The following is a 27,075-nucleotide window of genomic DNA, read 5'->3' on the forward strand; positions in this document are numbered from 1 at the left end:
CATTTCAGTAAAATCTGACAACTAAATAAAATATTTTCTCTTCACTGCGAGATCGCTTATTATGCGTAAAATCTAACTTACAAATAGGTAAAACAAGAGGCGTAAAAAAATCGCGTGGGATTTGAAAAAAACAACAATTTTTTTGGATATTTTCATGATTAATGTTATGCCATAAACAATTGAAGCTCAAGTTTGATAAAGTAAGAGTATCTCGATGGCATACTTCAATTTGACAGTGATCAATAAGAATGACGTCACTTGTCCTACATTTAGACGAAAGTTTTCTATGTTCTTCGTGCAATAAGGTATGCAAGAATTGTTTTTCACACAATAATGACAAAATTGGGTTACCGGTTGGCTTAATGTTATCCCAATGGATCTGCTGCTGTGAGGGTTTTGTACCCCCTTCCCGATTCGTAGGAAACTGATAATTTCAAGCAGTATTCAAAATAATGAGTATTCATAAATTAATCGCATTTTCTTGATACTCACTTGTACGCTAACCGACTGTGATAAAGTTATAAATAAAAGTAATTCAGGTTCAACATTTTTGTGGCAGACGCTCGGTCTGCGCTTTTTATGCAATACGCGAGATCTCGCAGGGAGTGGAAAATGAATGAATGATATGCCAATTACAACACAAATATATCATAGTCATCGTAGGAATAAGTGGTTTCCCTTTTTCATTTATTTGTTACAGTTTTATCGTCAACAATGTCTCTGAGCACATATGAAAGAAACGAAAATGCAAGTATTCTGAGGGGACCAAAATTACCTTTTCCTTATGGAATGCCATCATCGACACTCCACGGTGTCCTCGAATATAAAGCAAGAATGGAAGATGCAGACAAGACAGCAGTAATATACAGAAGTAGTAAATTGACTTTCTCTCAGCTAAATAAGAAATCTAATGCAATGGCACGTGTAATTAGGAATGAGATGAAGACATTCAAACTTGATACTTCATCAATCATTGGAATACATTTGAATCCGAGTGATGATGTAATCATATTGATATTTGCTCTTCTCAAATTAGGAGTTGCATATCTTCCATTGGACCCAATGTATCCTATAGTACGTCTCAGACACATTATTGGCGATGCACGTCCAGTATGTGTAATATCTCAATCAGACCTGAATGTGTTAGAACACCTACAAACATCAACGCAGAACACAATCCAGGCATGCTTTTTATTAGCTGATCTACAGAAGAAAATGGTTAAATTTACCAATGATGACCTCCACGAAACAGACCAATCTTCCACGACTGATGCAGCCGCATGTGTATTATATACTTCTGGCTCCACTGGGGTTCCAAAGGGTGTCAAAAAGACTCACAGAAGTATATTAATTCGAAGTAGGGCACTTTGGGATGCGGCCAATTTTAGTCAAACTGAAGTTGGATGTTGGAAATCATCACTAAATTTTGTAGACTCAACAACAGAGATATTTGGCTTCTTACTGAAAGGACTGCCACTTATTGTCGCAGAAGTAGGCACAGTAAACAATCCAGAACTGTTTATCCAGTTTCTGGCTATACATAGAGTGACATGGGTTATTTTAGTTCCAACTCTACTGCAAACCATGCTGACTGTATTACGAGCGAGGTCTCTCCACGAAAGTCAGCTGATTCTAAAATCAGTTCACACATTCGCTGTCACAGGGGAAGAACTGAATAAAACTCTTGCTTCTGAATTTTTTTCACTACTTCCAAAGCACAACCTCTCTAACATTTATGGTACAACTGAGTTCAGCGATGTCACATGTATAACTATCACTGAAAGTGACTTCAGGAAAACTACCAGCAAAAAAATAAGTTGTGGTATCCCAACTTACAACAGCAACATATATTTGTTGGACTGCAACTTGAAACCCGTCGATATTGGGAGTGTTGGTATGGCTTTCATCAGCGGCCCTGGTGTTTCATGTGGCTATCTGAACTCAGGTAATTCATTGGATGAAGGTATAACCAATCAATTACAAGCAGATAGCGACCAAACCATGGTGCGCAATTCTGATAAGGCTTGTGTGAAATTCATAATCAATCCGTTTGAGGCTGATATTGACCACCGGGTTTTGTGTAACTCTGGGGATTTAATGAGGTTGGTACATAATGAAACAACTGGGCAACTACAGCTGTTGTACGAATGTCGAAAAGATAGTGTGATTAACTTCCATGGAATAAGATTAGATATAACTGAAATAGAAATGGCATTTTCTGGTGTGAATGAAGTGGAACAAGTAGTGGTGTGTTTCCACGCTGAAGAAAAGTCATTGGTGGCATATTGCAAACCTGTGGATGGTGACGAACAATGGAAGCCAGAATCAGTGTATCAACAGTTAAAGTTGACATTGCCTTCGTCCATGATTCCTACTGTTGTTCCAGTCAACACATTCCCATTGTTACCAAACGGTGAGTAATTATTATACAGAATAGTTTTTGACAGAATGTGCATACTATATCATTTTGAAATTTATTCTCATAATACCAATATTCGGCAATGTGAATGGCCTAGAGTGGCAAAACAACTTCCAGCGGTGGTTTACTGTTGTTGTATTGTTTTGTTAATTCTCTTTCATATATTTTGTATAAATATATATATATATATATTGTTAATAAGCGTGACTTATGCCACACATTAGATGCAAAAGGTGTAACTTCAAATTAACAATGTCATTCAACAATATTGATATGCAGGTAAAATAGACAAAGCTGGCCTCGGTAAAGAAAGGGTGACTTGTGTGAAAGAGAAGACAGATACAAATGATTATTCATATAAGGCATTGATCATTCGATCTACAGTTGCTCGAGTGCTGAATTTGACAGAAGAAGATGTTTCTCTGGAACATAATTATTTTCATCTTGGCGGTAATTCAGGTATGTATTCAATCAGACTTGATAATGGTTTACAAATTATAAATCTGGATGATAATTCATCAGCAGAACACAAGTTGGCCTTACATGAGCTTACTTCCTTGCAATTGCATGAATTTAAATACCTATGTTTATTGGCCGTCCCTAAAATTACAAATTTCATATATACTTTATTTGTTTCATACGTTTTGCTTGACGTACACATTCATATTCAAAAACTTCAAAGTTATAACCCTCTGGTCAATTAGCTGGAAGGTTGAATGCATGTGGGAAGACCCCACATCTTCTCCTCTTGAAATAAACCAGGGTACAGTGGGCGGCTTGTTGCACACCGATACAGGTTGTTGGCATTTAGGTAGAGTCTGTTGGTGGTTGGCTTGGAAAAGTCATGTTGATGGCACATCGTCTGGAATGTGCCATTGTAGTGATGGTCGTGATGGGCGCAATACTCTTCTATTCACCTCAAGGGCTGTAGAAACGACTTGTAAGCTTCTTTTCCATGGCATTTAAGCAGAGAGATTAGGCCCCAAATAGATGTTCTCATGACCAGAAGAATCAACTAATGGAATTCACTATCTTTTCGAAACCTCGTAGACCACAATACATGTCACATTAATTCCAATGAATGATATCAATCGCACGTTCTTTTTGATCTGCAAAATGGTATATAGTAGTTTGAACGCTGGAGCTCACATTCTTTGTGAATATATGAATCAGAGTGACTCGTGATTTGAGGATACTCACAGACATTAAGGTTAATGTTCCACAATTTTTCACCTTCTTCTCTGTTGATCTTGCATTGGTACAGGATACATAGGGGATAGAGAGGCTGTGGTTGTTGTTGCTGGCATTGCTTGTGAATTCGATCAAAAACAGCAGGTTGGCTCGCCAAAAACACATGAACCTAATGTTGGAGGCTTCTTCCTATATGCTCTGTTCCGACAAGTGGGCTAACAAAACATCCAAAGCGCCAGTAAGTCAAATACAACCCCATCCAAATGAGGGCATTTTCCATATTTTTATATTTTCCTGTGACTTTGCCAGCGCCTACTAGCTTCTCCTTTGTATCCTGAGTAAGTGTTTTTTTGCCAGAGCCTAGAGATTTGACCAGTCCCGTCTCCTCTGTATCATGTGAGGGTGACATTGGTGTGATGTTTATGGTTGTATTGACAGCCAAGTTTTCAGTGGAAATAATTATTTCACTGTAGCCCTCAGCTAATGCACAAGGGCATATTCCTTGAAGCCTTATATAACCCAAACACAATGACAAAGTCAACTTTGGATCTGCCATACTGTAGAACATCGTATCGTTTAATGGTTGTTGAGAGATTTAATGGGTGGTGTCTTACACATTTCTAATGAACTGCTTTTGGGCATCGAAACGGCTGTGTGAACCTTTCTGAGTGGTCAAGAATAACCACTCAAAGGATGCGTAGTGTTTGGTGTATTCCTAGTAAATGACATATTTGGATGCCACAAACCTGACACACTTCATGGGTGTGGTAAATGTAGGCATTTCCTATTATAACCCATACAAAATATACACTGAATACCCATTAACAATTAAAGTCTCCCCAATTGTCCAGGAAAATGGACATTGTATGTCTTCTTTTTGAAATTTCTAACTCTATCTTTTGCGTGTAACGTATATCAGATTTTATGAGATTAAAGCATGGTAGTTTCTTTTTTAATTATCACGTATAGATATTTCTTTTAACAATTATAATTATATGGTTTAGTAGAGGGGAGAAGTACATTGCTGACAATGTTCTTGGGCATCCTAGTTTTGTTCCCCATAGATTAAAAATTTATGTCCAGAGGACTTTAATAGACTCGCATTCAACAAAAAGATGCACTGGGTTCTCGGTGTTACTATGATAAAATAAGCATACATCTGAAGATACTAATGGTGAATTCATATGGAATAACATTTCATTTGTGTACAGGATATTGTGGTTTAATTTCCACTGAAACTCACGTAGATTGCTGCATAGAGTTACCACAAAAGGCATGGAATAATGAAATTCCGAATCCTTGTTATCCAGACTACACAAAATATTAAGAAAGAGTTGACTTTTGGGTGTTGTAAAAACATGGGAGGTGAACAGTTTACGTAATTGCTTTTGGGTGGTATTTTCAAGTACAATTATTTGTTCACCGGTGACTAGACTAATAGGAGGCTCTGGCCGTACACAAATTACACGGCTATTCCTCCAGTCTAATGGCAGTGCAGAGATAATGCCATACCACTGAAGTAACTGAACATAATTGAGCCCCAGTGCTTGGAGATTAGCCCAATTTTTAATTTTCCCATTTGCGTCAAATATATCTGCAATATAAATTATTCCTTCATTAGAACCGCTCAGTAAAAGATACTTTTATAATGAATGAGCATATTTACGTTATTCCATATGATTTCATATTCATTCGAGATGTTTTTATTAGGCCCAACTTCACACCACTGTTTTAGTAAAGTGTAATAGAATAATTGAGTAAGTCAACTGAAAAATTACATTTAAAAATGAAATTTCCCCCCACATATTCCAGGAAATGGGTAAAAATTATTTCCAAGGGTGAAATTTAGGAGATAGGTATCGTTTTAAAATAAAAGTTACATTTAGATATTAACATCTCGGAGAATGCGTTTGGTTTATTTGAGTGTTGTATTCCAATGCAAGGCTAACATATCTCGATTTTCCCCATTAATTTCAAAGAAACCCAGTTTGATAACCGTCAAATATTATTAATACTTGAGCCAGTAATACAATAAGCTGGTCTTTGTAACCCGGACATGAATGCAATTAACCAGTATCATATATCAAATTGTAGATATAAATCTCACGATAAGGGGAATCCTAATGTTCTCAATTAAATACTAATTCAGTTATTCAAATGATAACAATTGCAAAAAGTAACATTTGGAAAACCAACATCAATATTCAGTTGAATAATGAACAAAATTTACCTACATGAAACACACGATATATGTAGTATGAAAAAGGTCACATTATAACCTTTACAGAATAATCAAGCCACATATTGTTATTATATGCAAACTAAATACTTAATTTGTTTTTGAGACAGTACAATGCGACGTAACAGGATGAGTGTCTGCGTGCATTGGATAGACACATTTCCCCAGCTGCTAATTTGAATCTGATGTTTTTGGAAATGCGCCTGCTGTAACCTCGACTGTTTTCTTTTTTCAGTAAATGCCATAGAAGCTGTTATGAATTTTCGAGCAAGTGGTTTAAATGTGGAAATATTGGACTTCTTCACAGCCAAATGTTTGAAAGATATTATTTGCCCAGAAAAACAGAAGATGGACTGGAATGATGATATCAATAATTATTTATGTGAAGATTATGACATATTATCTATTAATGATGTCACTGATGATCGAATCAATGATGCCTGCTTAATATCTGCTATTCGTTTTACAGATACGAACCCACTCACTGCTTCATTGAATGCATATCGTCATAAAGTCATTAATTCGTATAAAAACTATTTTAAACATTCATTTTCGCATTCTAAAAAGCTATCATTTCTGGTGTGTCGGAAAAGTGATGGACACATAGTGGCATTTTCCCAAAATGAAGATCTTATGAGCAGTAGTAGCTTTCAGATTGACAAAGAGGATGATTGTAAGCCCATACAAGCGCTCTTTAACGTAATAGATACAGCAACTGACGAAATGAAAAGTTTGATAGGAGTGAATGCAGCAAATCAGTGGTTACTTGATAGTATATCGGCTATAAGTGATGAAGTAGATATTGAAATGGTTGCACCTATTCAGACACTTATCGAAAAAGGTAGGATATCCCCGATACTCCAGAATGTAGTTTTGAATAACTGAATTGAACATAACACTGTGCTTAAGGACAAGTTGAACATGTGTTTGTTCACTATCGATGCGATCTCAGAATTGGATTTTTTTGGGACGAACAATCTCCATTGATTATGATGTATATTTTTAATTTTTGCGCTATTAATAGGACAGTGGCGTTACATTGCTTGTAAAACTAATTAAATTGTTAGAATAAGGGGTGAACATTTGGAACGTGTGATTTTTCACTTTATTTTCAATAGATGTTAAATCTATGCTATACTCCATGCTATCAAAGTGCACAAGTGAGAGACAATGCAAACACGGGATTATTGTTCAGCCAATTAAAATATTAAAATATGACAGTGATTACCAACTCCTGTCTACTACTTCTCTTCTTTGCATGAGAAATGTTGCCAGCAATCAATTTGACAGCAATTATATCGCGGCAAATAATTGACTCGTGTGTAGACATACGCTTAACCAGACTGTATGGACTTTGACTAAGGAGCATATTATATGAATGAATTCGAAGCAGTGGCAATTAGGAACCAGTCGTAGAATAGACGTTGTCAACACTGTAATTGTTATTCAGAAAATCATTAAATACATATATAAATGGTTTATCTTTTGCAGAAAAAATTCGACGTGCAAGGTGTCATGGGTACTCTGGTGTTTGTGGAATTTACTCGCATGATTTAACTTGTGCTGTGGCACTCTCCATTGGTCATATCGAAATTGGTGCATCCGGTTTCTTACGTGATTATGAATATGATGGTTGCAAACAGTTCAGTAACATTCACCCTGCTGACAGTCGGCTTCAATACCTCATTAAACATGTGTAAGTGTCAAGTACTGGTGCTGTTTTCAAAACACACATATATATATGAGGGTGGTATTCAAAACGAATCTGAATCATGTCGATAATTGTAAAAATATAATGGTTTTTGTCATTTTCATTCCATAAACAGGGGTATAATGTTCAACCATTTATTAAATGACTTTTGTATTTTTAGTTTTGCCTTGAGACTTCCTGTAAGCTACGACTTAGAGAAATACGGCCGCTGTAAAGTAAGTCATGTATCATCTATGACGCCACAGGACATTTGTAGTTGAGGTTTATAACATTTCCGGCACATATAGTACATGTAATACACAAATAGTACATGTAATACACATATAGTACATGTAATACACATATAGTACATGTAATACACATATAGTACATGTATCGCAGTGTTAATGCTTTTGATGTTGATAGTATAGATTATTATGTTCGTGTTTAAATTATTTATATAATTATGTGTGATAATATATTCAGTTCATGGTTAAGTATATACTATTTATTTGAGATGGCTTGTTTGGTTTTGAGAGTTATTTCATAGGTGGTTAACAGCACATATCAATAATTTGTGTGTGCTATTAACATTATTATATTCATTGTACATATCAGTATTTTTGTGGTTACAGGGTTTTCATAATATATTTGAGATTCACAAGTCTTACTTCTAACATTCACGTGTGGTCGTTATTACGTATTGTTAGATTTGCTGTTGACGGTTATTGCATTTGTGGGAATATTTTACAAGTATTGTGGGTGATATGCAACTGATGAGCTTTATATTTATAATATTCCGTAGTCTTCTTCTAAATTATATTTATGATTTTAATAAACTAGCTCTGGGAATTTCCCGAGATTTACGGTGTTAATTAGTGCCACATGTACGATACAAGAAATCGTAATTACCTTGATGAAATCACCAAACACCAATGGTCAATAAAGATAGTCTTTAAATGTAAATCACTTGACTTGTTACAATTTATCAAACCCAGTCACACCGGTTGTCATTTCTGAAGCGTACTTTCGTGGAACCGAAAGTTAACAGCAAAGTGTGTGATCATATCGAAAGACCAAGACCATGAGTAAATCGGCGCGATTGAACAATATTTGGACAATGACCACTTTTATACTGAAAATTAAGTGCTGAACTACCTCTTTGGGAGGACTGAAATGTTAAACTACTAATCCAATTCGCAGCTACCAATATTATTAGCGATCTATCGGCTATTTACTTTTTCTTGTGTCTTGTGTTTTATCAGGTTCAATGCTGTAATGTTAATTGTAATGTTGTATCGTATCGTATTAAATTAATTATTGGTCTTTACAACTGGTCTTAGAATTATTTCTATTTTTTTTATTAATCACAAAATTGTGTGAAATTAGTTTTTAACCAGGCTCCATGCAGGATTTTCCCTATGGTTTTTTTTTTTAGAAAAAATGTTTTTTATACATAGGAACTTGACTGAAAGCGATAGTTCATCAAACGTTATCGTATCAAATCATTTGCTAGGGGTCGTAATATTCTATACATTCTAAATTCATTCTGAACTGTGTAGATTACTTTTAAGCCTCGAGGATTATACATTCTCTTCGTCCGAGGGCGAAGAAACACATACTACCAAGTAGAAAACATGCATTCATATTGTACAATGGTCCATATATATAGTCGGTTCGTTACTTGACAATCTATCAGCAACTTGAAAAAAAGAATTGGTGCGCTACTTGAAATATCGTGTCCAAATGGCGCAGGTTTGCGAGGTAACCTTTGACCTCCAGATGGACGATTTGTATGTGTATGACTATGATCTCAAGTAAACCACGTTCCCTGTAGGGAAATACTTCCAGAGTTGACTGAAAATGCAACACTAACACCTGTTTGTTAAACAAGGGAGGGGAACCAATCTGCCTTCTTGGAACCCCGTGTACCGAGGCGTTAAACCCAGACAACATTTGTTATGAATTTGTATGAATATGCTTTGCCGGTAAACGAGCTACAAGCCAATGTCCTGTCCTAGCCTTATGCAACCACAAATTTCACTCAGGTGTACAGAGATAATATACTTTGATTACATTTTAATATAATATTATATATAATTGCATTATTCAGTAATGGCATGTATTATCTACGACGTAGGGCTACGTTCGAATCGTCACTGTATATATAGATGCACAATATTTAATTGTTAGTCGCCTTGAAGATCATGTAATATTGGCATGACACAAGACTTGCTGTAATTGTAAAATTATTGTAAAACGAATGCATATCACATATTGTCCATGATGTACTGAGTACATTTTTTGTCGTTGCGGTTCTCAAAATAGATTTTGTTTTATGTTCGATGGGAATAGATGCCAGTCAATGAAGTTGGCATTCAACTGTGCTCACAACGGTTTAATTCAACTGCATGGCGTAACATACATATTAGGTTTATAATAATTTATGATAGGGAACATATTCTCTACAATATCTCACCGTTAAATGTGATTATAGTGTCAGCCGCTTCATCGTTGGTGCGTGTATTGCTAACAAACCTAGAATCATTTATTTTAGAACTTTTTTTTTTTAGTTAACTCCAGAGCTAATGTCCCGGATTTTTATGTTTGCTTATCTATATTATAAATATGACAACAATAAAGTTCAGATATCAATGGGCCAGACGTTGTGCTTACTCTGTGGTCAAATGCTGCCTATGATCTGGTGGGATTTGCAGAGATAAGATTTTCAACAAATTTACACTCATGAGAAGCAGGTCACTAATGACGAAGACAATTACCTGGAGATAATAATTAAAGCGGGAGGGTTGACACCTGCGCACGCGCTGGAATTGAGTCCCAAGCGACTACAGCAACACACGCTAAAAACGCAAAGGCTCATGGGTAGACGCTTGTTTGTAAACACTGACATGATATGACCATCTGACGCATGCGCCAACTTTAACAATGCACCCGGATATGTAAAGAAAGTGGCCAGAGAGCTGTTTGGGAATTCATAGCTTCGCCAATGGATTATACAGTGGCGTCGAGGTGTGCAGCTATTAAAGTTAAATATATCAGGAATTACGCAACTATATCCAAGAAACCAAATGCAATTAGATGTGTCGAAAACTAACAGGGGGTTTTCGAATATGGACACATGCACTTAGGAATGAAGAAAGATTAGGTAAATGGCACAGCTGAATCTTCCCAGCACGGATACCACAGAATAGAAAACTACGATAGTAATAAGATTTCTTTAAAAACAAATATGGAATATCTTTGTATTAAATTAATATAAGCTGACATCTATAAGGTCTACTAATTTGTCTTTGTGGTGCAACTGAGTGTTAAGTCACAACATTGAAATAATATGTATGTTTGCTTAAAGAAAGAGTATACATTTGGACCAACATTTGAAAAGATTAAACTATGATACAACCAATTATCTAATTATGGAAATGTTTGCTATAAAGTTCCTAATTTTACAAGATTTAACAGCTCCTCATACAATTGCTTTTAACTTATTTCTTCATTAATCAATTGATATTTGTGGCTTGCTTCTTAATTCTTTGAGGGACACTTTTTGTCCTAGAATTCTCCACTTTCAAACAGTGTAATAACTTTTCATTGTGGCAGAAAGCATGCAAAATGACTGTCACCCTGGATATGAAAGCGTTGTAATGAATCTTTTTTTTGATAGTGATGGCATTCCCTATCACAAGAAAGTATTCAGAACCCTGTTCCAGACTTGTACGAACATATACTGAACATATATGAGAATGTTCTACTTTTCATCACTCGATGTCGGCACGGCTGTGTTAATGTACTGTCCAGATCACAAATAAATACCGCAGTTGATGATACCGCATCACCATGTATTGGAATACCACCTGGAATCTATCATTTTTCACAGATCGTAGCAAGCGAGTTTCACGGAAAGACGTTAATTAAAAATTTTGTTGGATTTTATTCTTATTGCAAAACAGTTGTTGAAAAAGCAAACGTATGAAATACTCACTTGCGGCACAGTAAATATGTTGTAGGCATGATGAGGAATCATTCTTCTTTTCAGCTGATAATAACCTTTCAGAAACTGTCGAAATTATCTTGATTGGTCACATGTTTAGACGCCATCTTGAATCTTTCATTTTTTTCAAAATTACCAAAAGTCCAACCAATTTTTGTTTAGTGTAATGTGGCTTTGTGCTTAGAGATGCATTTTCAAAATATGTAATTTTGCTCAAAAAATATTACCTATTTTATTTGAACTTGTTTTTTTTTTGAAATTCCGTTATTTGCATTAGCCAGTTTTATTTGAGCTCGGAATATATATTATTATTATAATTTGTAAATTTTGGTTTATTGCCACTATTTTTAAATTGCGTACTGATTACTTAAAAATTGTATAATTTTGATTGTCAGTTTCCCACGTACCTTGAGAACATTTAAGTTTTCGATTAAAAAGCCCATAATTTGAATTTGTTTTGGATTGAAAATTCTCAAGATTCTCAAAAGATTCAGTTATCACCTCGCTGAATCAATGCAATCAACTTTCGTTAGAGAGATAGATGGAAGAAAGGCATGAAAATTAAAGCGGGGGAGTCGTCACCTACGCATGCGTCATGTGGCCATAGCGTGTCATTGTTTACAATCAAGCGTCTACCCATGAGCCTTTGCGTTCTTTACGTGTTTTGTTATCATCGCTTGGGATACAATTCCCGTGCGTGCACAGGTGACGATCCTCCCGCTTTAATGTTCTAAAGTCGGGAATATTTCGTCAAATTTGCATTTTTGATTCCACCAGAAGAACACCACGATTATTGCAATACCAGTCAAACCTTTTGCATGTCCGAATATAGAATTAATACGCTACCGCACGATGTTAATCAGGTGAATACAAAGTTGTGTAATTTAATCTTATCCCAGAGGCCGAACAACACTGTCACCCGGGTGCTTTAATACGCCTTCTAGTTTATTATTTGCCTATTATAATTCTGATTGATAGATTATCATATTTCTTTCGATATTACATATGGATAAAATTATACGTATTATTGTGCAATTAGTAAGCTAGTTCAAACCTGACATTTACCAGTTTTCTTTGATATCATATATATAATCATTCAGCAGAGTATGCTAAAGTAGATTCTAAATACTGTTTAGCATGTCGGTTTCATGCAATTGAGTTCATATGTTGATAGTTATTGTCTACATAAAATGTTCTACCATACGCGTTGTTATTGGAAAGGCATTTTCTCTCAGTGATTCATTCATCTTTATTGTAAAGAAAGTATGACTCAGTTGGTAAATGTAAATATAATACTCATTATAATGCCGTGCATTGCCGTATACTGAAATGACGCGTTCTCATTGGTCAAACGATACCACGTGAATTTGGTATATCACGCGATATACGCCAGGGATCATTAAACGCTCGCGATCAGCGGCTCGGACCACAAAAAAGCAGCATACGACAGTAGTATACAACTATGTGACATATGGTCGATACGCAAATAACAATATGGAGGAAGAAAAGTATTTTGAAGTAAATTTTGATCTCAATTTTAGCGCTGATGACTTGCTAAGAGAAACGATTCCCGCAACACTTGGAAGACGGCATTGAGCAAAAATGAAACGAGCGCGCAACATTTAATACAGAATACTATATATAATCCTGTATATAACAGGTAACAACGAATACAGGAATTACATTACACGGATTTGTATCTCTATGAAACAAGTATGATAATGTACATGCCAACCTGTATTTACATGAGTAGATAATGAGGAAGCATGGACGGGATTATGGGTTATGTCAGGGCAGTTTATAATCTAATTATAGTGTCCTACCATATGGTTTGTTACTGAAAAGGCATTTTCCCCTCGCTGATTAATGAAGGTGAGCATGTTTAAATGAATCATGTTTTTCTTAAATTTGTTAGTCATGGGAAGGAAAAAGATTAATAGTATTTCATTAGCTATTTTACTAAGATAATATACGCTATATAGTGCAAACAAGAAGTATGAGTAAACGGCCAACGTACAATTATGGCAACCACCTAGGACTTAAAATTAGAGGGCTTAGAAAACTGGTAAATTTCAGGTCTGAACTAGCTTGCTAATGGCACATTACACAAATTGTATGATATATGGTGAGCTGGGGAAGGTTCAACTTGCTATGCTTGTTGAAAATATAATGCTGCAATTTTGGAGTAGTATTATTCATAGCAAATCATATAAAATATCTCATAGAATGTATAATTTAATGAAAGCCTTGTATGACAAAGGTATATACAAATCACCCTGGATGACTAAAATCAAGAGTATACTTTACAAATCTGCTATGTCGAAGCTTTGGCTGGGCGAGACATGCATGAATAGAACATAGCTTAAACAAAGTATCAATTTACGTTATTGAATATTGACACGGAAATTTGAATTTTGAAATGCATGCAAATGGTTTGTGTACAAATTACAGAATTATTTCACAATAACTCTTGTCCCTTGATCCAGCTCACAGTATGATTTTCACTAATGAAAAATATTATTAATGCTGCTGGATTGTCTAAAATATATACCAATCAATGCGTCTGCACAACTACTGCTACCATTTTGGCAAATAGTACACAAGTACTAATCTGTCAAAAAAAGTAACCCGTCAGCGGTATGAGTCGTCCGTAAAATCGTACTTAATGAAGGCCAGTACCGAACAGGTACGCAGCTTTTCAAGAACCACTTTTTTGGCTGTAAACAGACGAAGGTTCGTTAACTCAACTGCTCAGATTGATACCGGTAACTTCACTTGCTCGTCGTCACTGTCCATCACTCTCCCATTGCTATCTTATACGAATAACCGTACACGTAGTTCAACAAATGAATTTTAAAACAAATTAGTCTGATTTATTGGAAACATATTTTTTTGGGTCACTAGAAATGGGTGAAACGTGAAATGTTTGTGCGCGAAGTTTAGATTGGCAGAATTTCAAAAGTTAAAAATAATGTAATCAATACCAGCAAAAAAACGACTACCTTAAAAGCTGAATAAGGACGATGACGAAATTTAAGTCAGTACACTTATATACACCATGCGTCTTGAAAGTGAAATATTTTGTTTCAGTTTTGTTAATTAGCAATTTTGTTGGATTTTATTCTTATTGCGAAACAGTTGTTGAAAAAGCAAATCAAACTGTGTTTTAAAAAAAGTATAAAATACTCACTAGCGACACAGTAAATATGTTGTAGGCTTGATGAGGAATCGTTCTTCCTTTCAGCTGATAATAACCTTTCAGAAACTGTTGAAATTATCTTGATTGGTCACATGTTTAGACGCCATCTTGAATCTTTCATTTTTTTCAAAATTACCAATAGTCCAACCAATTTTTGTTTAATGTAATGTGGCTTTGTGCTTAGAAATGCATTTTCAAAATATATAATTTTGCTCAAAAGATATGACCTATTTAATTTGAACTTGTTTGTTTTGAAATTCTGTTATTTGCATTAGCCAGTTTTATTTGAACTCGGAATATATATTATTATTATTATAATTTGGAAATTTTGGGTTATTGCCACTATTTTTAAATTGTGTACTGATTACTGAAAAATTGTTTAATTTTGATTTTCAGCTTCCCACGAACCTTGAGAACATTTAAGTTTTCGATTAAAAAGCATATAATTTGAATTTGTTTTGGATTGAAAATTCTCAAGATTCTCAAAAGATTCAGTTATCACCTCGCTGAATAAATGCAATCAACTTTCGTTAGAGAGATAGATGGAAGAAAGGCGTGAAAATTAAAGCGGGGGAGTCGTCACCTACGCATGCGTCATGTGGCCATAGCGTGTCATTGTTTACAATCAAGCGTCTACCCATGAGCCTTTGCGTTCTTTACGTGTGTTGTTATCATCGCTTGGGACACAATTCCCGTGCGTGCACAGGTGACGATCCTCCCGCTTTAATGTTCTAAAGTCGGGAATATTTCGTCAAATTTGCATTTTTGATTCCACCAGAAGAACACCACGATTATTGCTATACCAGTCAAACCTTTTGCATGTCCGAATATAGAATTAATACGCTTACCGCACGATGTTAATCAGGTGAATACAAAGTTGTGAAATTTAATCTTATCCCAGAGGCCGAACAACACTGTCACCCGGGTGCTTTAATACGCCTTCTAGTTTATCATTTGCCCATTTTAATTCTGATTGACAGATAGATTATCATATTTCTTTCGATATTACATATGGATAAAATTATACGTATTATTGTGCAATTAGTAAGCTAGTTCAAATCTGAAATTTACCAGTTTTCTTTGATATCTGATATATAAGCATTCAGCAGAGCATGCTAAAGTAGATTCTAAATACTGTTTAGCATGTCGGTTTCATAAAATTGAGTTCTTATGTTGATAGTTATTGTCTACATACAATGTTCTACCATACGCGTTGTTATTGGAAAGGCATTTTCCCTCAGTGATTCATCCATCTTTATTGTAAAGAAAGTATGACTCAGTTGGTAAATGTAAATATAATACTCATTATAATGCCGTGCATTGCCGTATACTGAAATGACGCGTTCTCATTGGTCAAACGATACCACGTGAATTTGGTATATCACGCGATATACGCCAGGGATCATTAAACGCTCGCGATCAGCGGCTCGGACCACAAAAAAACAGCATACGACAGTAGTATACAACTATGTGACATATGGTCGATACGCAAATAACAATATGGAGGAAGAAAAGTATTCTGAAGTAAATTTTGATCTCAATTTTAGCGCTGATGACTTGCTAAGAGAAACGATTCCCGCAACCCTAGGAAGACGGCATTGAGCAAAAATGAAACGAGCGCGCAACATTTAATACAGAATACTATATATAATCCTGTATATAACAGGTAACAACGAATACAGGAATTACATTACACGGATTTGTATCTCTATGAAACAAGTATGATAATGTACATGTCAACCTGTATTAAAATGAGTAGATAATGAGGAAGCATGGACGGGATTATGGGTTATGTCAGGGCAGTTTATAATCTAATTATAGTGTCCTACCATATGGTTTGTTACTGAAAAGGCATTTTCCCCTCGCTGATTAATGAAGGTGAGCATGTTTAAATGAATCATGTTTTTCTTAAATTTGTTAGTCATGGGGAGGAAAAAGATTAATAGTATTTCATTAGCTATTTTACTAAGATAATATACGCTATATAGTGCAAACAAGTAGTATGAGTAAACGGCCAACGTACAATTATGGCAACCACCTAGGACTTAAAATTAGAGGGCTTAGAAAACTGGTAAATTTCAGGTCTGAACTAGCTTGCTAATGGCACATTACACAAATTGTATGATATATGGTGAGCTGGGGAAGGTTCAACTTGCTATGCTTGTTGAAAATATAATGCTGCAATTTTGGAGTAGTATTATTCATAGCAAATCATATAAAATATCTCATAGAATGTATAATTTAATGAAAGCCTTGTATGACAAAGGTATATACAAATCACCCTGGATGACTAAAATCAAGAGTATACTTTACAAGTCTGGTATGTCGAAGCTTTGGCTGGGCGAGACATGCGTGAATAGAACATAGCTTAAACAAAGTATCAATTTACGTTATTGAATATTGACACGGAAATTTGAATTTTGAAATGCATGCAAATGGTTTGTGTACAAATTACAGAATTATTTCACAATAACTCTTGTCCCTTGATCCAGCTCACAGTATGATTTTCACTAATGAAAAATATTATTAATGCTGCTGGATTATCCAAAATATATACCAATCAATGCGTCTGCGCATCTACTGCTACCATTTTTGACACATAGTACACAAGTACTAATCTGTTAAAAAAAGTAACCCGTCAGCGGTATGAGTCGTCCGTGAAATCGTACGTAATTAAGACCAGTACCGAACAGGTACGCAGCTTTTCAGGTACCATTTTTTTGGTTGTAACAGTCGAAGGTTCATTAACTCAACTGCTCAGATTGATACCAATCACTTCACTTTCTCGTCGTCACTGTCCATCACTCTCTCATTGCTATCTTGTACGAATAACCGTACACGTAGTTCAACAAATGAATTTTAAAACAAATTTGTCTGATTTATTGGAAACATAATTTTGGGGGGGGGTCACTAAAAATGGGTGAAACGTGAAATGTGTGTGTGCGAAGTTTAGATTGGCAGAATTTTATAAAGTTAAAAATAATAGGATGTTTGCAAGACAATAATGTAATCAAAACCAACAAAAAACCGACCACCTTAAAAAGCTAATTAAGGACAATGGCGAAATCTAAGTCAGTTCACTTATATACACCATGCGTCTTGAAAGTGAAATATTTTGTTTCAGTTTTGTTTCACTTCAACCTAAAACGAAATGTAATATAGGAGCTTGAAATGTTTGGTCAACACACACAAAACTTTGAACCAGCAGAAGCGCACACCATGTTTGTACAAAGTGATGGTTCATTGTGATTACTGTGATCAGAAAGACGCTCGCAAAACGGACATACTAGTTATCGGCATAGCTGACAAAATAATGTCTCACCACTCCAGATGAAATTAAAGTTAACCCCCAACGTTACTTATATACATACGACACAGAAATATAATCTACAGTTGAGACTGAGCAATCATCTTAAATTAGTTAAAATAACAGAGGGTCTGTACAAAAACATATGCGCGAGTATATTGCCACTTTCCACGCAAGTGTCGCCCGCCGCATCCTAGTTCCATTGTTACCAAAAAAACTGAAATGTATGGAAGGCGTGGGAACCGTAGAAAAAATGGCCGAGCCGACAGAAAGGTCTTACCAAATGCGAATGTGATCGATGCTCATATATATCGAACTGAACAAGGATCAATTAAACATGAGGAATATGTTCTCTATACAGTGGAATATTATGTCCAAATTGGTATGATAGTGTTTTTAAGACGTCAAATGCAAGGTCCAGATACTAAAACAGAATTACATAAAAAAGGTGCAAAATAACAACATTCATAACTCCAGATGTGTTTCCGTCAGAGTGACAAGACCAGGTAAATTTAATGGCGGATCTTCTAAATTGAATCAAAGGTGTAGTTGTGTTTCATGATAATGCTCTCATACCCGGACAAAACAAGGCATAACACGATGTAAGACTAGGCATATTGAAGAGAATGGATTGGGTATTCGTGTCAGGGAATACACGTCAGGTGGCGACAAAGTGACATAAACATGTCCAATAAAGACGGTATGAAAGCCGTAAAGAAAAGACAGTTGTCTGTCACACGCAACGTAATATTACCGTAATTGGTATAGTACAGGTGTGATGGTTCAAATACCAAAATGGCAACAGTAACAGAAAGACTTCCCTGGCGGCGATGATAAAATACGAACACGGAGCCAACAGATGAGGTTTCAACTGGTACTGGTATTATTATAATACTCTGCAAACATCAAGTACAATAACGCGGTAAAACTCCAAACCTCCAATAACTAGATACTTAAACTCCAATACAATTCAAGGAGATCTCCGATCTGATCTCAGTGCTGAACAACTCCCTTATATATACCCACACTGTCTATAAATAGACCATTACATCAGCATACATAATGAGTCTGGAACTTACTACAAATTTCTAGAATGTTCCATTACCTTCTATTGCTTCCTACAGTGTCCTATTACCTATTCAACCAACTTCTAAAAATTCCACCCAGACACAGTACGGTTCTAGAACATTCTCAGTCACACGGAAGTGGTAAACAAGTCGTATGCGACATGCCTCCCCTCTCAAGAATATTATAACATAATATTACATGACTAGCAACGACGTCAATGATACGAATACGATAACAATTTCAAATAAAACAACAATACAATATATAAATCGAACTGAATAAAGCTCTGAGTACAAAAATTCGAAAATCACATACAGTAGAATATAATAAAATATGAAATACAGTCATAAACGAATAACATTCTACTATACTGTTCAAAAGTTCCTCAGTCCATCAATCTACTCAGGTAGTCCGCTACCACATTGTCCCGTCCAGGAATATCCTCAACACGATAATTATATCCTTGCAGAGTCATCGCCCATCTCATCACTCGGTCATTTGCAAACTTGGCTTTATCCAGGTAAGACAATGGTTTATGATCGGTCTGCAAAATGAACTCCACACCGGCTAAATATAGGCGAAATTTATTCACGCCCCATACAATGGCTAAACATTCCCTTTCTACAGTTGAATATTTCTTTTCTGCATCGGATAACTTCTTACTTGCATACGCAACTGGATGAAGCTTCTCACCATGATTCTGCATAAGTACTGCTCCAATTCCTACCTGAGACGCGTCCGTCCGCAACACAAATGGTTTCTGTGGGGCTGGCAACTTCAAAATTGGTTTGCCCAATAAGTATTCCCGCAAAGTGTTATATGCTTTCTCCTGGGCCTCTCCCCATACAACTTTGTTGGGTTGTCCTTTCCTTAGTAGATCACTCAGAGGTGCTGCAATAGTTGCGAATAAGGGGATGTGGTCTCTGTAGTAATTGACCAGCCCAAAGAATGATCGGACACCTTTCTTGGTCGCTGGTCTTTGCGCTTCTCGAATTTTTTCCATGTTGTCGTGACTGGGACTCACCCAATTGTGTCCAATTTCATGACCCAGGAACTCTACTGATGTTGCACCCAGAACACACTTGGATGGTCTAGCTGTTATGTCCGCTGCCCTCAGTCTTCGTAACAACTCAGATAATACTTGAACATGCTCATACCAGCAGCTTGAATAAACTATCAGGTCATCTATATAGCTTCCAACCCCCTCAATGTTACCATTGGCTCAGGGTCAGTTACAGTGACCTTATTTAATTTCCTATAATCTACACATATGCGATTCGATCCATCCTTCTTCTTTACAATCACCACCGGTGACGCATAGGGTGTTGTGGACTTCCTGATTACTCCCATTTTTAACATATCTCCAATATCTTGCCTAAGGTTCTCCCTTATTGCATATGGTAGTGAGTATGGCTTAGATCGCATTGGTGTATCATTTGTCAGGTCAATCTTATGACTGATTATCTTGGTCTTTCCTGGAAAGTCAGTAAACACCTTATCATAAGTATTGACTAAACCCACCAGTTCTTTTCTCTGGTGTTCTGTCAGGTATGTACCAATTTGAACATCTTTACCTGACTCCTTGGGTTTACAAGTTCCTAACTCTAGAAGATCATCTTCGTCTACAGCATTCTCTTCATCTGACTCGTTGCACACCGCTGTAGCTGCGCGCACAGCATTCATCAAGTCTATGGCCGTATTTGGTGAGTGACTTGTCTCACTTCCATCTGGTTGAGGTGACATCTCCCGCTCAACATACAACTTTAACATATTTACATGATACGTCTTCACTTTGTCACCTACCCTTACTCGATAATCGTTTTCGCCTATTACCTGCTCCACCACATAAGGACCTTTCCACTGCATCAATAGCTTGTTGTTGTCAGTTGGCAGCAAAATTAACACCCTATCTCCTTCCTTAAGCACTCGTTTCTTTGTTTTACGATCATAGTAACACTTGTATCGGTTCTGTGCCTTTTGTAATTCCTCTCGAGCAATCTCTAAAGTCTGTTCTAACCGATCTCTCAACTCAAACACATACTGGTAACTATTAACTATCTCAGGAGTATCGCTCTCTTCGGTCCATAACACTTTAAGGTTCTTCATTGGGCCTCTAACTGTTCGACCATATAACAGCTCAAATGGGGAAAAACCAGTTGACTCCTGTGGTACCTCTCTATATGCGAAGAGTAAAGCACTAATATACCGATGCCATTGCCTTGGTTGTTCATGGCACAACCGCTTTAACATCTTCTTCAACGTACCATTAAACTTTTCCACCAGTCCATTACAGATGGGGTGATAGGGCGTAGACGTCAGTCTCTTAATGCTGAGCAATCTCGATACTTCTTGCATGCATTCTGACACAAACTGAGTCCTCATGTCACTTAGTACTTCTTCTGGAATCCCCAATCAGCTATAAAAGTCAATCAACGCCTCGGCTACAGTCTCCGTATCTATATTATTAAGTGGAACGGCCTCTGGATACCGTGTAGCATAGTCCACCATAGTTAATATGTATCGATGACCCCCATCACTGGCTGGTGTAATTGGTCCAACCAAATATATAGCCACACGCTGGAATGGCATATCAATTAAAGGCATCTTACCTAATGGGGCCTTCACAACTGATCCCTTTGAAACAGTCTTCTGGCACACATCACACGACCTACAAAAACTGGTAACATTTTGATGTAGCCCAGGCCAATAAAAGCTAGTCACAATCCGGTCTTCTGTCTTTTTTATCCCCATGTGTCCACCAAATATTGAATCCTCAACAGTTTCGGCACAACCACTTGACGTACCGTCTTGCCTCCTGGAACTGAATGATCCCGATACACACGATATAACAAGCCTCCATATACCTGGAACTCGGTTGTATGGTGCCCTCTCACTTCTGATTCTCTCTTATTATAATATTTCTTCAACGATGTGTCTGCTTGCTGCATCTCGATTAATTTGTCTTTTGTTACATGTGCTCCAGTCTTTACATCACACACTTTGAGCGGCTTCACCTTACCAGATTTCTTCGCTTGCGCTCTGGTTGTTACTGCTCCACTCACATTCCACACTGGATCCGGGTCATCTGGTGGTCTTGCTCTGGGCACATTCCCAACAATTAACTCACAGATTGGGTCCTGCACACATAATGCTTCAACCGTGCCTCTCAAATATGGCGTATCAATTTCCACCATGGCGCCTGGAACCCTTCTTACAGTACGATCAACCATCAATATATGACCCATCTTTTTTGTATACTGGTCATCTGGTAACAAGCTCTTCTTGACTATAATGCCATTACACCCAGTGTCTCTCAACATGGTCACAACTGTGTCACCAACCTTCCCAACCAACCAACCAACCCACAGGCAAAGTCCTGTCCTCCACAACGCCACTCCGTTCCATACATGCACTATTCACAACCTTTAACAGCTCCCCTGATGCTAACAACAAATGGTCCTTCTCAACCATTTTAGGCACATCACCGTTAATTTGAACAGCACAGCTAGCACTGATATTAGACTCCTCTTTAACCACTGCAGCTGCACCAGTAGTAGTGCTGGGTTTGACACTCTTTCTTTCTTGACCCCTGTGTTGTCCACTACGGCAGAACTTAGCCACATGTCCTATAGCACCACACTGAAGGCACTGTCCACCTTTGTCATGGTTGACATCAGTAACACGGGATGGACATTGTACTGCTCGATGACCAACACCCTGACATACATAACACCGGATACTACTACCCTGTCCCACATCAGTATTTCTAATGGCAGTCTTATTATCGTTACGCCTCACCTGGTCCTTTGTGGATAACTGTCGACCATGTGCCACAAGGTACTGCTTTGCTATTACTGCCAACTCATCTAATTCTTTGGGTGCTCTTTCTTTAAGATAAACTGCAAGATCTTTTGTACAGGCACCAATAAACTGCTCCTTCACCATCAAGTCGGTAACACCATCATATGTCGCTGCAGTGCCTGACAACTCAACCCAATTAGCAAAATAATTCTTAAGCCGCACAATTAACTGGTCAGGACTCTCGGAACTTTCAGGTTTAATTTCACGGAATCGCTTCCTGTACCCATCCTCTGTGAAATCGTATCTTGTCAACAGCGCCACCTTCACACGATCATAGTCAACTGCATCAGTGTCGGACATCCTGGAATATACTTCCAGTGCTCTACCAGTCAACATCGCACTCAATTTTGTGGCCCATCCATCTCTATGTCAACTCGCATTCGTTGCAAACCTCTCAAACCGCAATAAATAACTATCAAGTTCGTCCTTACCATCAACAAATGCAGGCAACTTTGGTGACTGTGCATCACTGACCACATTTCGTTGACCACCAAAATCAGCCTGTTGAAACCCCGGCATTGCTGCTTGCAGCTCTAATTTTCTCAACTCAAATTCTCTTTTCTTTTCTTCCGCTTCCAATCGTAACTTTTCCTTTCTTCCCTCAATCTCCATTTTCCTTACCACTGCTTCCCTTTCCTTTTCTCGCTGTTCTGCTTCCATTCGCAATTTTTCTCTTTCGCCTGCTTCCGCTTCCAGCCGTAACTTTTCCTTTCTTTCCTCAATCTCCCTTTCTTTTTCTCGCTGTTTTGCTTCCGCTTCCAGACGTAACTTTTCCTTTCTTTCCTCAATCTCCATTTTCCTCACCTCTACTTCTATTTCCATTTTTCCTTTCTCTCTTCCCTCGCCGCTTGTATGTCAGCCCGCTGAGAACTCAATTGCTCCAAAATAAATTTCCTTTTGTCTTCTCCAGTCATTCCCAGTTCATCCGCCCATTCCATCAACTCTTGTTTCGACATATCTTTTATCTCGCTGACCATGTTGTCTTCTATATGTCTTCACTGCTCCCGGACGAGCCCCCAGATGTCACACGCAACATAATATTACCGTAATTGGTATAGTACAGGTGTGATGGTTCAAATACCAAAATGGCAACAGTAACAGAAAGACTTCCCTGGCGGCGATGATAAAATACGAACACGGAGCCAACAGATGAGGTTTCAACTGGTACTGGTATTATTATACTCTGCAAACATCAAGTACAATAACGCGGTAAAACTCCAAACCTCCAATAACTAGATACTTAAACTCCAATACAATTCAACGAGATCTCCGATCTGATCTCAGTGCTGAACAACTCCCTTATATATACCCACACTGTCTATAAATAGACCATTACATCAGCATACATAATGAGTCTGGAACTTACTACAAATTTCTAGAATGTTCCATTACCTTCTATTGCTTCCTACAGTGTCCTATTACCTATTCAACCAATTTCTAAAAATTCCACTCAGACACAGTACGGTTCTAGAACATTCTCAGTCACATGGAAGTGGTAAACAAGTCGTATGCGACATTGTCAAAATGGCAAAAACCAATAAATGTACAAGAACTCCAGTGCGTACAGGATTCACTGATTCAATGACCCCATTAAACGAACTTCTAACTAGTGGGTCCCTCACGGTCGTGTAGTCCCGCACAACACCCGCTTATACAAAGGTAAAGCAGCCACTATTTAGTGCGTTCACTCTTGCATATTACGGCCCAAATAAACCCAATCGATACAAGCAGTTATGAACTGTGGGAATTGTTAAAATAATTAGGTTCAAGTTCAGGAATGGAAGAATAAACCGCGTATGGACTGCAATAGAAGACTTTATTGATCGAACTATGAACGAACCATGAACGAACAAAACGAACCAAAAACGAACTGAAGAAGAGACGTTTCGTCTCCTACTTATATTATCAAAGTAAATATTGGCCTTGTTCATGAATGGTTACAATGAATATGGCCTTGTACATGATTGGTGAAAAGATAAAGGAGCTGATTGGTTGAAATTAAATCAATCTCATTGGCTGGCTAAATCTCAGTCAGAATCCTAAATTGTAATCAAGCTCAATTTTCCGACATGAACTGTGGCTAGTAGAGTGATGTAACAACAGGACAGTCAGAACTTTGAACCAATATTCATCACATTGCTTAAATTACTACTCGATTAACCTATACACGAACAGCTACAATTCACGTTTATGAATGAGTTTAACTCATTTTTAAGCGGACTGCTTAATCAGACTAAAACATCGCTTAGATTTAAAATGATTTTTAATGGTCATGATGAAATATAACTATTATCTAGGAAACAATAGCTGACATAATACCACGATTTTCTTTATATTCACGTGATTCAATAGATCGAAAAGTTTCTGTAAAATGGATTCATACATATGCGAAGTTATTGAGCAATGGCACGACTGAATCACGCAACATAGATGACGATAACAAAATGAAGTAAACAATACAGTGCACAGTCGAAAGATTGCCAACATATATTGAAAAAATATGTATCCAGAGAACCAAAAGAGTGTAAAATTTCCCAAACTACACCCTGTATTATTCAAAATGAGTCCATAAGTCAGTCTCTATGCAAGAGCAATCCCGGCTGAATCTATCTATAGTTTAGGATGTATTTTACTTACACACGCACAAACGAATGTGTGAAACCAAAACAAATTGATCTACTCAATCTTACTTCTTTTTGAAGCTTTGAATGAAAGTAAAATTTAGGGAAATCATAGTGACATTTCACAAAGAAAATAAAACACACTTATAGATGCCATTGTATCTTCTAGATTTGTTGGTAACAATGGCTCTAATGGAAGATAAAAATGCAAGTATCATACGAGGACAGAAAGTACCTGCACCATATGGGATGCCATCATCCACACTGCATGGTGTCCTCGAATACAAAGCAAGAATGGAAGATGCAGACAAGACAGCAGTAATATACAGAAGTAGTAAATTGACTTTCTCTCAGCTAAATAAGAAATCTAATGCAATGGCACTTGTTATTAGGAATACGATGAAGACATTCAAATGTAATACTTCATCAACTATTGGCCTGCATTTGCATCCAAGTGATGATGTAATCATATTGATATTTGCTATTCTCAAATTAGGTTTTTCATATCTCCCACTTGACCCAAGTTATCCCCTATTACGCCTCAGACATATGATTGGTGATGCAAATCCAGTATGTGTTATAACTGAATCAAGCAAGACTGGGTTACAGTTCACACCAAATGAAGTCTGCTCTGTGACTTACCTTTTATTAGTTGATCTTCAAAAAAGAATGGTGGAATTTGATGATAACGTTCTAACAGAAACAGACCAATGTCAAGCTAATAACACCGATGCAGCTGCATGTATATTATATACTTCTGGTTCCACTGGGATTCCAAAAGGTGTCATTAAGTCTCATAGACATATACTAACCCGTTGTAGGGCGCTTTGGGATTCTTTCACTTTCAGCAAGACGGATGTTGGTTGTTGGATAGCATCACTAAACTTTGTAGATTCAACAACACAATTATTTGGATTCCTCCTGAAAGGACTCCCAGTAGTTGTTGCTGACAGAAGCACAGTTGTAAATTCAGAACTGTTCATTCAGTTTCTAAATATACATGCAATAACATGGGTCCTTTTAGTTCCAACTCAACTAAAAACCATGTTGAATGTATTGCGAGTGAAGTCAGCTGACGGAAAACAGATTTTAAAATCAGTTCACACATTCGCTGTGACAGGGGAAGAGTTGACGAAAAAAACTTGCCTCTGATTTCTTTTCAATACTTCCAACACACAACCTTTCTAACATTTATGGTACAACTGAGTTTTGCGATGTCACTTCTGTGACCATTAATTGTAATTATTTCAAAACAATACCCTACAAACAAATGAGTTGTGGTTTACCAACTTGTAACAGCAACATATACTTGTTGAGCGAAGATCTGCAGCCTGTCAACATCGGGGAAATAGGTATGGCTTATATCAGCGGGCCTAGTGTTTCATATGGCTACCTGAATTCATCAGAGAATTCAGACAAATTTATAAGTAATCCATTTGAAACAGATAACGAACACAAAGTGATGTGTAGG

At 37.0% G+C, this 27,075-nt stretch overlaps 3 protein-coding genes across 3 annotated transcripts; all 3 read left to right on the forward strand.

Annotated features, from left to right (window-relative positions):
* Window positions 1-789: 789 nt before the first annotated feature.
* LOC146746663 (beta-alanyl-bioamine nonribosomal peptide synthetase ebony-like) lies at window positions 790-2,264 on the forward strand. The gene is made up of 2 exons (XM_085498279.1): window positions 790-2,102; window positions 2,234-2,264. The coding sequence occupies exons 1-2, from the start codon at window positions 790-792 to the stop codon at window positions 2,262-2,264; spliced, it is 1,344 nt and encodes a 447-aa protein (XP_085354405.1).
* A 3,840-nt stretch (window positions 2,265-6,104) lies between these two features.
* Window positions 6,105-8,872, forward strand: LOC146746664 (uncharacterized). The gene is made up of 2 exons (XM_085498280.1): window positions 6,105-6,690; window positions 7,341-8,872. Exons 1-2 carry the CDS (start codon window positions 6,105-6,107, stop codon window positions 7,547-7,549), a joined length of 795 nt encoding a protein of 264 aa, XP_085354406.1. The 3' UTR covers window positions 7,550-8,872.
* Window positions 8,873-25,787: 16,915 nt separating this feature from the next.
* On the forward strand, window positions 25,788-26,756 carry LOC102808373 (beta-alanyl-bioamine nonribosomal peptide synthetase ebony-like). Its single transcript, XM_006813561.3, has one exon. It carries the CDS (start codon window positions 25,788-25,790, stop codon window positions 26,754-26,756), a length of 969 nt encoding a protein of 322 aa, XP_006813624.3.
* The last annotated feature ends 319 nt before the right edge of the window (window positions 26,757-27,075 follow it).

This window comes from Saccoglossus kowalevskii, chromosome 4 (assembly GCF_978046115.1).
Source record: "Saccoglossus kowalevskii chromosome 4, keSacKowa6.1, whole genome shotgun sequence".
In the NCBI taxonomy this organism is placed as follows: domain Eukaryota; kingdom Metazoa; phylum Hemichordata; class Enteropneusta; family Harrimaniidae; genus Saccoglossus; species Saccoglossus kowalevskii.